The sequence below is a fragment of the Lactuca sativa genome, chromosome 9 (genome assembly GCF_002870075.4).
Source record: "Lactuca sativa cultivar Salinas chromosome 9, Lsat_Salinas_v11, whole genome shotgun sequence".
Classification (NCBI taxonomy): Eukaryota; Viridiplantae; Streptophyta; class Magnoliopsida; order Asterales; family Asteraceae; genus Lactuca; species Lactuca sativa.
Genome location: NC_056631.2, coordinates 133,438,103 through 133,450,414, shown reverse-complemented (window position 1 = coordinate 133,450,414; position 12,312 = coordinate 133,438,103). Strand labels below are relative to the sequence as shown.

Below are 12,312 nucleotides of genomic sequence, written 5' to 3'. Positions count from 1 at the left end.
GCTTCTTGCTCAGCGTGCTAAAATCAAATGGTTACAGGATGGGGACAATAACTCTAAATTCTTTCACAAAATAGTTAAAAGCAGGGGTATCAGTAATCGTATTCAGATGGTTCTGAATGAAGATGGTCGTTGGGTGAGTGGGAAGGCTATGATAGAGAAGTTTGTGTCTCACTTTAATAAGTTTTTGGGATGTAAGGAAGATACTGATTTGTCAGGCTTAAATGATGAGTTTTTTTCCTAAAAAATTGGACAGTAGGGTGGCTGTTGATATGATTAGAGTGGTTACTGATGAAGAAATTAAATTGGTGATGTTTGACATAGATGACAATCGTGCCCCTGGGCCTGATGGGTATTCTTCAAAAATTTTTACAAGTTCTTGGAGTATTGTTGGTCCAGATGTTTGTAAGGCTGTGAGAGAATTCTTTTGGACTGGTAAATTGTTGAAGGGGATTAATGCCACGAGAATTGTCCTGGTCCCTAAAGTTGAGGTTCCGAGGAAAGTGTCTGATTTTAGACCTATAGCTTGCTGTAACACTTTTTATAAGTGTATCAGTAAGATTATAGTGAATAGAATTAGAAATTGTTTGGGTGATATTGTAAGTAATAACCAATCAGCTTTTATACCTGGTAGATCTATTTTGGACAATATTCTTCTTGCTCAGGAGTTGATGGTGGGGTACAAAAAAAAGAGAGGTACCCCTAAATGTACGATAAAGATTGATATACAAAAGGCTTATGATACGGTGGATTGGGATTTTCTTAATAGAGTTGAGAGTTCTGTAGGGATTTGGGTTCCATCCAGTCATGGTTAAATGGATTATGGCTTGTGTTTCTTCCCCGTGGTTCATGCTCAATATTAATGGTGAAGATCATGGGTATTTTGAAGGAAAGCGTGGGCTTAGGCAGGGAGATCCTTTATCTCCTTACCTATTTACTATAGTTATGGAGGTGTTCAATATTATTATGGGTAAGCTTATTGAAGATTCTCTGAATTTTAAGTTCCATAGTAAGTGTTTGAGCCTCAAAATTTCCCATTTATGTTTTGCTGATGATTTGTTAATTTTTTCTTATGGTAATGGGAATTCGGCCAGAATTATAAGGAATGCCCTTGATGATTTCAATAAGATTTCAGGGCTGAAGGTAAGTATGGAAAAAAGTCAGATTTATTTCAGTTGTGTTAAGCCTAATATGAGAAGGATTATTTTGGGTATTCTTCCTTATGAGGTTGGGACATTTCCGTTTAAATATTTGGGGGTTCCTATGTGTGTTACTAAATTGTTTGATATAGATTGTAAAAAGTTGATTGAAAAGATTAAGTTGAGAATTTTCAATTGGAAGTGTAAAACCTTATCTTTTGCTGGTAGATTGCAACTCATTAATTCGGTCTTAACTTCTATTCATGTTTATTGGGCTTCTATTTTTAAAATTCCAATTGCTACTATTAATGAGATTGAAAAGATGTGCAGGAGTTTTTTATGGGCTAATGGTGAGATAGTCAAAGATAAAGCTAAAGTTAAGTGGCTTGAAATTTGCAAACCTAAGGAGTATGGTGGGCTCGGAATAAAGAATTTGAGGAGATGGAATGATGCTTTGCTTGCTAAACATGTTTGGAATGTGGTTAATAACAAAAATTCCTTGTGGGTGCAGTGGGTGAGAATCAATTATATAGGCAGCAGGAATTTTTGGGATATTTTGCAGAGAGTATGAGATGGACATGGAAGAGATTTTTGGAGATAAGGAAAACTGTTAGGCCTCATGTTATTTCATGTGTGGGTAATGGGAGGAACACTTCTTTATGGCATGATTGGTGGCATCCAATAGGTATTCTTTGTACTATTATCCCTAGGAGAGAGTGGATTAGTAATGGTCTTAGTGATTCTGCTTTAGTTTGTGATGTTCTTCAGTTTGATTCTTATTCATGGCCGGTTGAATGGGTTAATAAGTTCCTTGGATTGACTGAAGCTCCTATGTTTTGTATTGATTCTAATTTGAATGATGTTGTTGGATGGAGGGATAAGGGAGGTATATGCAGAAAGTTCTCATGCAAACAGGTGTGGAATGATTTGAATAACTTTGGGGATATTGTGCCTTGGTATGATCTTGTTTGGTATAATAATTGCATTCCTCGCAACTCTTTTATTTTATGGTTGGCTGTCCTGAACAGATTAAAAACTCGGGATAGGGTTAGAGGATGGGAAGTGGCTGGTAATTTGCTGTGTCCTTTTTGTGATAATATGCCTGATTCACATAACCATTTATTCTTTAATTGTGAGTATTCATCCAGAATCTGGAAATATTTCTGCAGTAAAGTGGGTCTAAATTTGTCAGCGGTTGAATGGAATGATCTTATTTTTATGTTGAGCAGTATGCTTAAACTGAAGACTGGTGAGAATTTGATCATCAAATGTATGATTGCTAGCTGTGTGTCTCATATTTGGAGAGAGAGAAATTCTAGACTTTTTGGTTCTAGCATAATATCAGTTGAGGGGATTATAGCTAGTATTGAGAATGAGATTCGTTTGAAGCTGATGGGATTAAGGAAAAGAACTAAAATGATCAATAATAAGATTTGTTTGATCTGGGGTATTTCGGGAATTATGAATGGAGAATAATGGAGATCATTTTCTGGTTTTGCTGTTTGGAGTGTGGTTGGTTATGGTTTTGGGTTTGGCAGTGGTGGAAGTTTAATAAGGATGATGTTATTAATGGTATATGGTGGGGGTATTTTGGGAATAAAAATATGCACAAAGGAATTGACGAAATTTGTCACTGGTTTGAGAGTTTTCTCTTATATCATGTGACTTGTACCTATGGGATTTTCTGTTTGGATATGATCTTAATTGAGATTACCCAAATAGAGAATCCTAGACATGTGATTGATGCCATGTCTAGTATGAAACTTAATTTGATTCACTGGTATTCTGGTATTATTTTCTTGTGTTCCTTTTTGAGTTTGTGGTGCAGAAAGGTGAAGCAAAGGTTGGTGGTGGGCAATAGCTGTAGAGAGTTTATGGATTTCATGATGAGGACTTCGAAGGATGTAGAGGACAAGGATTGGGACAGGAGCTTTGGGACTAGTTGTCGTGAGGGTCTTTTCTATTTTCGTTTTTTTGTTATGTTTAGTTGTGGTTTTGATTATTGGGATTTCCTTGTTTTTTGTGTTATATGGGCTTTGAACTTGAGGGTTTTTTTCTTAAAGGTTAGCTTATGGACTGAGGGTTTTTTTAAGGGCCTTACCCCTTGCTTTGGTTTCTTTTTCTTTTGGAGATTTGGTAGGAGCAAGGGGGTGAAGTTACCTTTTTTCCCTCTTTCAATAAGTCTTTGGGTTACCTTTAAGGATTTTAGGGTGTTTTGGGGTTATGAGTGGTTATTTCTTATTATTAGGAAATGGTTTGGTAGTTGGTTATGGATAGGATGGTTATATTTGTATTTTGTTTGATGTTTTGGTGTTTGTATTCTTTTATTCTTTTTAATAAAGTTTGCTGAGCTTTGGCTCTTTCAAAAAAAAAAAAGAATGAAACAATGCTTATCTAAGCTTTGCTTAAATGGCATACACTTACTTCTATTGTGGAACTCAAGAACTAAACAATGCTCATAAATGCTTTGCTAAATTGCAAAGACAACTTTTATTGTGGACTCAAGAATTAAACAATGCTCATCAAAGCTTTGGTAAATTGCATAGACTTCTGTTGTGGAACTCAAGAATCAGACAATGGTCATGAAAGCTTTGTTTAAAATGCATAGACTTCTATTGTGGAACTCAAGAATTAAACGATGCTCATCAATGCTTTGCTAAATTGTATAGACTTCCAATGTGGAAGCTAGGAATGAAAAAATGCTCATCAAAGCTTTGCTAATTTGCATAGACTTCTAATGTGGAACTCAAGAATTAAACAATGCTCATCAAAGCTTTGCTAAATTATGAAGACAACTTCTATTGTGGAACTTAAGAATTAAGCAATGCTCATCAAAGCTTTGCTAAATTGCATAGACTTCTTGTCACACCCCGAAAACCGATGGCGGAAACATTTCCGGGGTTGACTCCACGTTGAGTATCAAATCCAATGCACATAGTAAGTAAAGTAAAACAACCATTACATTACATATAGAAAAGTTTACATTTGTTTCATAAGTAAAGTTATACATGTGATACATAGTATATATGAACAAAATGAGACGAGTCTTCTACGCACTCCGTCTTCGCCAAAAGAGATTGTCGGGTACCTATCTAATGCGGACCTAAGAATACAAGCGGTTTGAAAATCAGCATAAAGCTTTTGAGTTCATAAGCGGTTAGTTTTTCTGAAAATGTACGAGTTCCTTTGGTTTCCTGAAAAAGTGGTTATCCAAGAAAATCCCATATTTTCTTAAAAGTTGGTTACCAAATCCAAAATGTAATGTAAAAGATGTACACTGAAAATATGATTATTCTTGTGAATTGTAAAGTTTGGTATCTAAATTGTTACACGTTTCTGGTTACGTATTACTGTTACCCAGGAAAATCCTATATTTTCCTACATGTGTGTGTGTGAACTGTTACCAATTCTGATTATGTTTAGTGTTATCCCCAGGAAAATCCCATATTTTCCTGAATGTGTGTGTGTGTGTGCGAATTGTTACAGATTCCGATTATGTTCAGTGTTATCCCCAGGAAAATCCCATATTTTCCTGAATGTGTGTGTATGAATTCTCCTGAAAGTTTGATTATCCTTAAATATACATTAGTTTTATTATGTACATAAAACAAATAATTAAGTGTGAAATGTTCATAATCTTGATTGCGAGTCCTTAACCATACTTCAGACTAGATATGACTCGGGCCAGGGCCAGTACCCTTTTTATGACTTTCGTCACCCTTGAACCTTTCGGTTCGGCTGTAGCTAGCAGCCAGGTGCGGGATTGTCAGTCCCGTATAGATCTATACACTCAAGTCACGTTCTCCCTCCTGGAGATTCTGGTTATAGGGGTAGTCCTCCACTCTCTCGTGCCAAGGAAGTGTTACAGAGGACGTGTCTCCAATCTTTAAGATTACTCTTTACTTCTCGTGCCTAGGGAAGTAGTATCTATGACTAAATAAGTTCTAATGGTGCATGTCCTTTACACTCGAGTCTAGGTGTTTTATTAAGGACATTACAAATGTTTTATGGTTTCTAATGGTGTCTGTCCTTTACACTCGAGCCTAGGTGTTTTATTACAGAAATTACAATGTTTTATGATCTCTATCAATATAAGTTGTGAAACATAACAGTATATAATAAGAATTGAAATCGTTTGAACAAACAACTCTGCAAGTTAAAACAGTTTGTTAGAAGGTTTTTAATTCTTAAAAGTGTGCAAATTATGAAACCATTTAAATGAATAATGAATTTAAGTACAAAATATCCTTATACTTTTGCTTGTATTCCCCCTGAAAATATTTAAAAACCATTGAAAAAGGGTAGGGGTATGAACTCACCAGACGAGAAAACGTGTTGGTTCGGACGCTATGTGTCGATTCGAGGCTTGATAACATGCGAGGTTCTATGTAATATGAAATGGTATACAAATATATCTAATTAAATTTTAAATTACTAATTAGATATGATATTACACTCCAATGAGCGAAAACACTTCAAAACGAGTGTTTGGAGTGACCCGGGTGACATCTACGGACGTGTATTGATGCGTGGGACTTGGGAATTGAGTTTACTCTTCAAAAGTAAACTCCTTATGGAGATTTCGGCCTTATACACTACTCACACATGATTTCACGGCCGTGAACTCATGTTGGCAAGGTTTATGGTGCTTAATGGTCAATAACACTTGAGGGATGATTGGGATGAATTTATCTAAGGCTTTGGAAGGGATTAAATCACCAATAACATCACAAAAGGGAGTTTACGGCCCTAAACAAGGAGTTTATGGCCGTAAGCTCCTATACCCCCTTAGATTGTTGATTTAATGGCCTTAGATTAATCACATGCGATTCAAATAATTTTGATATGCCTTGGTATGAATTTAGGGGATCAAATGACTCATCTTTAGGAGTTTATGGCCCTGGAACATATTCTTGGGGTGTCATGGCCGTAAACACCTAATTGGAGGGTGTTTGACATGTTTAAGGTTCCCAAACTATTTTTAGATGATTCTAGGATTTATTCCAAGGCTATTAGTGGAGTTATATGGCTTTTAAACATGTATAAATGAGTTTACTCCCCATGTTTAAGGGGTTTACGGCCCAAGCATATTCCTTGTCCGTAAACTCATATTTGTTCCTCAAAATTCATGTTTAGGGTGTTCTAAATCCGGATTTGTAAGCCATATAGTCGTATCTAAGTCCCAAAGTTGGTTTGGAGGGGTTAAATTGCTCAAAAACCCATTTATTAAGTGTTTACGGCCCAAGCATGCTCCTTGGCCGTAAATACATGTTCCAGGTCCAAAATCACATTTTAAACACATATTTGAAGGCCTAAAAGGTTGAATAACAAGTTAGGTAAGTTACCTCTATTATTTGGAGCCTTAATCTTGAATGAGGAGAGAGGTTAGAGAGAGAGTTGTGAGATGAAGAAAAAGCTTCAAATGGAAGCCTGGATCACTTTAAATAGTGTCCAAGTTCGGGACACGGCGGAATTCTACCCGATACCAGCGTTAGACGGGGCTTTTGGTCGCACCCGATCAAGTTGCCGTAACTCGAACTCAAGAATGAAACAATGCTCATCAAAGCTTTGCTTAAATAGCATACACTTCTATTGTGGAGCTCAAGAATTAAACAATGCTCATAAAAGCTTTGCTAAATTGCATAGACTACTTCAATTGTGGAACACAAGAATTAAACAATGCACATCAATGCTTTGGTAAATTGCATAGACTTCCAAAGTGGAAACCAAGGATGAAACAATGCTCATCAAAGCTTTGATAAATTGCAGAGACTTCTATTATGGAACTCAAGAATCAAACAATGCTCATCAAAGCATTGCTTAAATTGCATCAACTTCTATTGTGGAACTCAAGAATTAATAGATGTTCATCAAAGCTTTTCTAAATTGCATAAACTTCTAATGTGGAGCTCAAGAATGAAACAATGCTCATCAAAGTTTTGATTAAATTGCATAGAATTCTGTTACGAAACTCAAAAATAAAACAATGCTTATCAAACCTTTGCTAAATTACGAAGACTACTTCTATTATGGAACTCTAGAATTAAACAATTCTCATCAAAGCTTTGCTAAATTGCATAGACTTCAAATGTGGAACTCAAGAATGAACCAATGCTCATCAAAGCTTTGCTTAATTTGCATAGACTTTTATTGTGGAACTCAAGAAGAATTAAACAATGCTCATCAAAGCTTTGCTAAAATTGCATAAACTTCTATTATGGAGCTCAAGAATAAAACAATGCTCATCAAAGCTTTGCTAAATTGCATATACTTCTAATGTGGAACTCAAGAATGAAACAATGCTCATCTAAGCTTTGATTTAATTGCATACACTTCTATTGTAGAGCTCAAGAATTAAACAATGCTCATAAATGCTTTGCTAAATTGCAAAGACTACCTCTATTGTGGAACTCAAGAATTAAACTATGCTCATCAAAGCTTTGATAAATTGAATAGATTTCTAATGTGGAACTCAAGAATGAAATAATGCTGATCAAACCTTTGCTTAAATTGCATACACTTCTATTGTGGAACTCAAGAGTTAAACGATGCTCATCAAAGCATTGCTAAATTGAAAAGACCACTTCTATTGTTTTTTTTTTTTTTTTTTTTGAAAAGAGCCAAAGCTCAGCAAAATTTATTAAAAAGAATAAAAGAATACAAATACATAAAAAATAAAAAACAAACAAACCCCTAACCAAACCAACCTATCCATAACCAACTCCCCATCCACTTTTTAAACATGTCTACTAAGCTCCAAAAGTCCCAAAAAACCTTAATGTTTATATGCTTATACCAAGGACTTATTAGAAGTGGGAAAAAAGGTAACTTCACCCCATTGCAAAAACCACCCCACCAATCACCATTAAGACCAAAGCAAGGGGTAAGGCCCTTAAAAAAACCCACAGTCCAAAAGTGAAAACATAACAAATAACCCCATAAAAGATCAAACCCAAACATCCTACATACAAAATTAAAGTACCAAAAAATACAAAAAATATAACCCAAAATCCACTGCAAAAGCATCAAGAACTCATTCCAGCAACTTCTGTCAACTTTCAGCCCTTGTATCCCTCCTTTATTGTACTCTCTTTTATCCTTCATCCTCCAAATGTGACTCAACATAATGGCCTTCCTGCAATCAACATTCGTACTATCCAAATTCACTACAAACAGCTTCATAATCAGCTTCGTAACTCCTTTTCTGCACACATAAAAAAACCCACACTGGACTACACAATACCACCATATTATCAAACCCAGTTGCATACTTGACATGGCATCAATCACATGTCTAGGATTTTCCATTTGAATAATCTCAATTAAGATCATATCCAAACAAAAAATCCCAAAGGTACATATCACAAAATTCAAGAGCAAGCTCTTAAACCAGTGAATTAATCCGTCAATTCCTTGAAACCCGTCAATTCCTTTGAACCTATCATTCCGAAAAAACCCCCAATACAAACCTCCCATAAGAACAGTCAAACAATTCAACATCTCCATATTATCCCAATCCTCAAAACAAACAGGATCACAACAGCTACTCCTAACAAAGAAATTCAAAAAACCCATCAATTTTTTCCAAAAATACCCCATATCTGTAAAATTTCCCTGCTGACCATAACATTCATCTTCCTCAACCCTAATAACTTCAATTGAATTTCTTTCTCAATACACAAAATAACTCCTTCATTCGATTTTCTCAATTTACTAAAAATTCTTGAATTTCTTTCTTTCCAAATGTGAGAAACACAGCTAGCAAACACCCATTTTTTGATCAAAATCTCAATAGATCTCGAATTTAAGACTGAAGACAATTTAAGAACAAGATCATTCCAATTAGAATAAGAAATGTCAATTCCAGCCTTAGAACAACAATGTTTCCATATACTATGCGTGAATTCACATTGAAAGAAAAGATGATCATGAGAATCAGGAATTTTTAAACAGAAAGGACATAGTAAAGAACCTGATTTCTCCCAGCATTTAACTCGATCTTGAGTTTTCAGACGATTCAGAACAGCAAGCCATAAAATAAATGCATTCCTGGGAATACAATTACTATACCAAACACAGCTAACCCACTTGACTTTACTTCCAAAATTATTGATATCTCTCCAAACTTGCTTGCAAGAAAATTTTTTATTCACACCATTCATATCCCTCCAAACAGTAATATCCTTTTGATTACCAATATTACAAAACATGGGAGCATCTTTCAGACCAGGAAAATTTATTACCCAATCAACAGGCCATCTATAAGTATCATTAGTCAAAACATCACTGACTAAAGAATTTTCACTAAATCCATTTCTAAACCAATCCCTCCTTGATATAATTGTACTTAATATGCCAATTGGGTGCCACCAATCATGCCATAAAGAAGTATTTCTACCATCACCAACACATGAGACAATATGATGTCTAACAGTTTTTCTCAATTCCAAAAATCTTTTCCAAGTCCAATTCATGCTTTTCTTCTGCCAAATTTCCCAGAAATTTCCATCACCAATGTAGTTTTCTCTCACCCACTGAACCCACAGAGACTTCTTGTTACTGATCAGATTCCAAATGTGTTTAATTAATAAAGCATCATTCCAGAATCTTAAGTCTTTAATTCCCAGCCCCCCATTTATTTTTGGCTTACAAACATCACTCCATTTAACTTTAGCTTTTCCTCTAACCACTTCTCCATTAGCCCACAGAAAGTTTCTACAAATCATTTCAATCTCCCTAATAGTAGCAATAGGAATTTTGAAAATTGAAGCCCAATACACATGAATAGAAGTCAGGACAGAATTTATGAGCTGTAATCTTCCAGCAAAAGAAAGCATCTTGTTTTTCCAATTACACACTCTCAATTTAATCTTATCAACAAGAGCAAAACAATCTCTTTTGAAAAGCATATTCACACACATGGGAATCCCAAGGTATTTAAAAGGAATTTTACCAATGTCAAAAGGTAAAATTCCCAAAATAATCCTTCTCATGTTTGGCTTCACACAGCTAAAAAAAATTTGGCTTTTTTCCATGCTAGCTTTCAAACCAGAAACAGAATAAAAATCGTCAAGGGCAGCTTTTATGACTCTAGCAGAATTGCCATTACCAAAAGAAAACACCAACAAATCATCTGCAAAACATAAGTGTGTAATCCTCTGAGAATCACACTTGCAATGAAATTTGAAACATTGGCTTTCTTCAATTTTCTTCACCAGGATTAGATTAAAAACCTCCATAACCAACGTGAATAAGTAGGGAGATAGAGGATCTCCTTGCCTTAATCCCCTCTTTCCTTCAAAATATCCATGGTCTTCACCATTAAAATTCAGCATAAACCAAGGGGAAGAAGTGCATGCCATAATCCAATTAACCATGACAGGATGAAATCCAAATCCAATAAGAATTCTATTAAGAAATTTCCAGTCAACAGTATCATAGGCCTTTTGTATATCAATCTTTAAGGTACATTTAGGCATTCCTTTTTTATTTTTGTATCCCACCATCAATTCTTGAGCAAGGAGAATATTGTCAAGAATTGATCTTCCTTGAATAAAAGCAGATTGGTTATGACTAACTATATCACTTAAGCTGCCCCTTATTCTGTTTACTATTATTTTACTGATACATTTATAAAAAATGTTGCAGCAGGCAATAGGCCGAAAATCAGTAACTTTCCTTGGTTCTTCCACTTTAGGAATCAACACAATCCTAGTAGCATTAATATTGCTCATCAATGCTATGCTAAATTGCATAGACTTCCAATGTGGAACCCAAGAATTAAACAATGCTCATCAAAGCTTTGCTAAATTCCAAAAACTTCAGTACTGGTACTCAAGAATCAAACAATGTTCATTAAATATTTGCTTAAATTGCATAGACTTTTATTGGGGATCTCAAGAATTAAACGATGCTCATCAAAGCTTTGCTAAATTGCACAGACTTCTATTTTGGAACGAAAGTATTAAACAATGCTTATCAAAGCTTAGCTTAATTGCATAGACTTCTATTGTGGAACTCTAAAATTAAATAATGCTCATCAAAGATTTGCTACATTGCATAGACTTCTAATGTGGAACTCAAGTATCAAACAATGCTTATCAAGGCTTTGCTTAAATTGCATACAATTCTATTGTGGAACTTAAGAATGAAACAATGCTCATCAAAGCTTTGTTTAAATTACATATTTTACTATGGTGGGACTCAAGAATAAAACAATGCTCATCAAACCATTGCAAAATTACGAAGACTACTTCTATAGTCGAACTCTTGAATTAAACAATACTCACTAAAGCTTTGCTAAATTGCATAGACTTTCTAATGTGGAACTCAAGAACGAAACAATGCTCATCAAAGCTTTGCTTAAATTGCAAAGACTTTTATTGTGGAACTCAAGATTTAAACAATGCTCATCAAAGCTTTGCTTAAATTGCATAGACTTCTATTATGGAACTCAAGAATAAAACAATGCTCATCAAATCTTTTATAAATTTCGAAGACAACTTCTATGTGGAACTCTTGAATTAAACAATGCTCATCAAAGCTTTGCTAAATTGCGTAGAATTCTAATGTGGAACTTAAGAATGAAACAATGCCCATCAAAGCTTTGATTAAATTGCATTGACTTTTATTTTGGAAGTCAACAATTAAAGAGTGCTCATCAAAGCTTTTCTAAATTGCGAAGACTACTTCTATTATGGAACTAAAGAATTAATCTTTGCTCATCAAAGCATTGCTAAATTGCACACACTTCTAATGTGGAACTCAAGAATGAAACAATGCTCATCAAAGCTTTGCTTAAATTACATACAATTCTATTGTGGAACTCAAGAATAAAACAATGCCGTAAAAGCTTTGCAAAATTGTGAAGACTACTTCTATTGTGGAACTCAAGAATTAAACAATGCTCATCAATTGTTTGGTAATTTGCATAGACTTCTAATGTGGAAACCAAGAATGAAACAATGCTCATCAAAGCTTTGCTAAATTGCATAGACTTCTATTGTGGAACTCAAGAATCAAACGATGCTCATCAAAGCATTGCTTAAATTACATAGATTTCTATTGTGGAACTCAAGAATTAAACGATGCTCATCGAAGCTTTGCTAAAATGCGTAGACTTCTAATGTGGAACTCATAAATGAAACAATGCTCATCAAATCTTTGTTTAAATTGC

At 34.8% G+C, this 12,312-nt stretch overlaps 1 protein-coding gene across 1 annotated transcript; it reads left to right on the top strand.

Moving 5' to 3' along the window:
- Positions 1-819: 819 nt before the first annotated feature.
- Positions 820-2,612, top strand: LOC128129113 (uncharacterized). The gene is made up of 3 exons (XM_052767793.1): positions 820-1,140; positions 1,459-1,549; positions 1,648-2,612. Exons 1-3 carry the CDS (start codon positions 820-822, stop codon positions 2,610-2,612), a joined length of 1,377 nt encoding a protein of 458 aa, XP_052623753.1.
- The last annotated feature ends 9,700 nt before the right edge of the window (positions 2,613-12,312 follow it).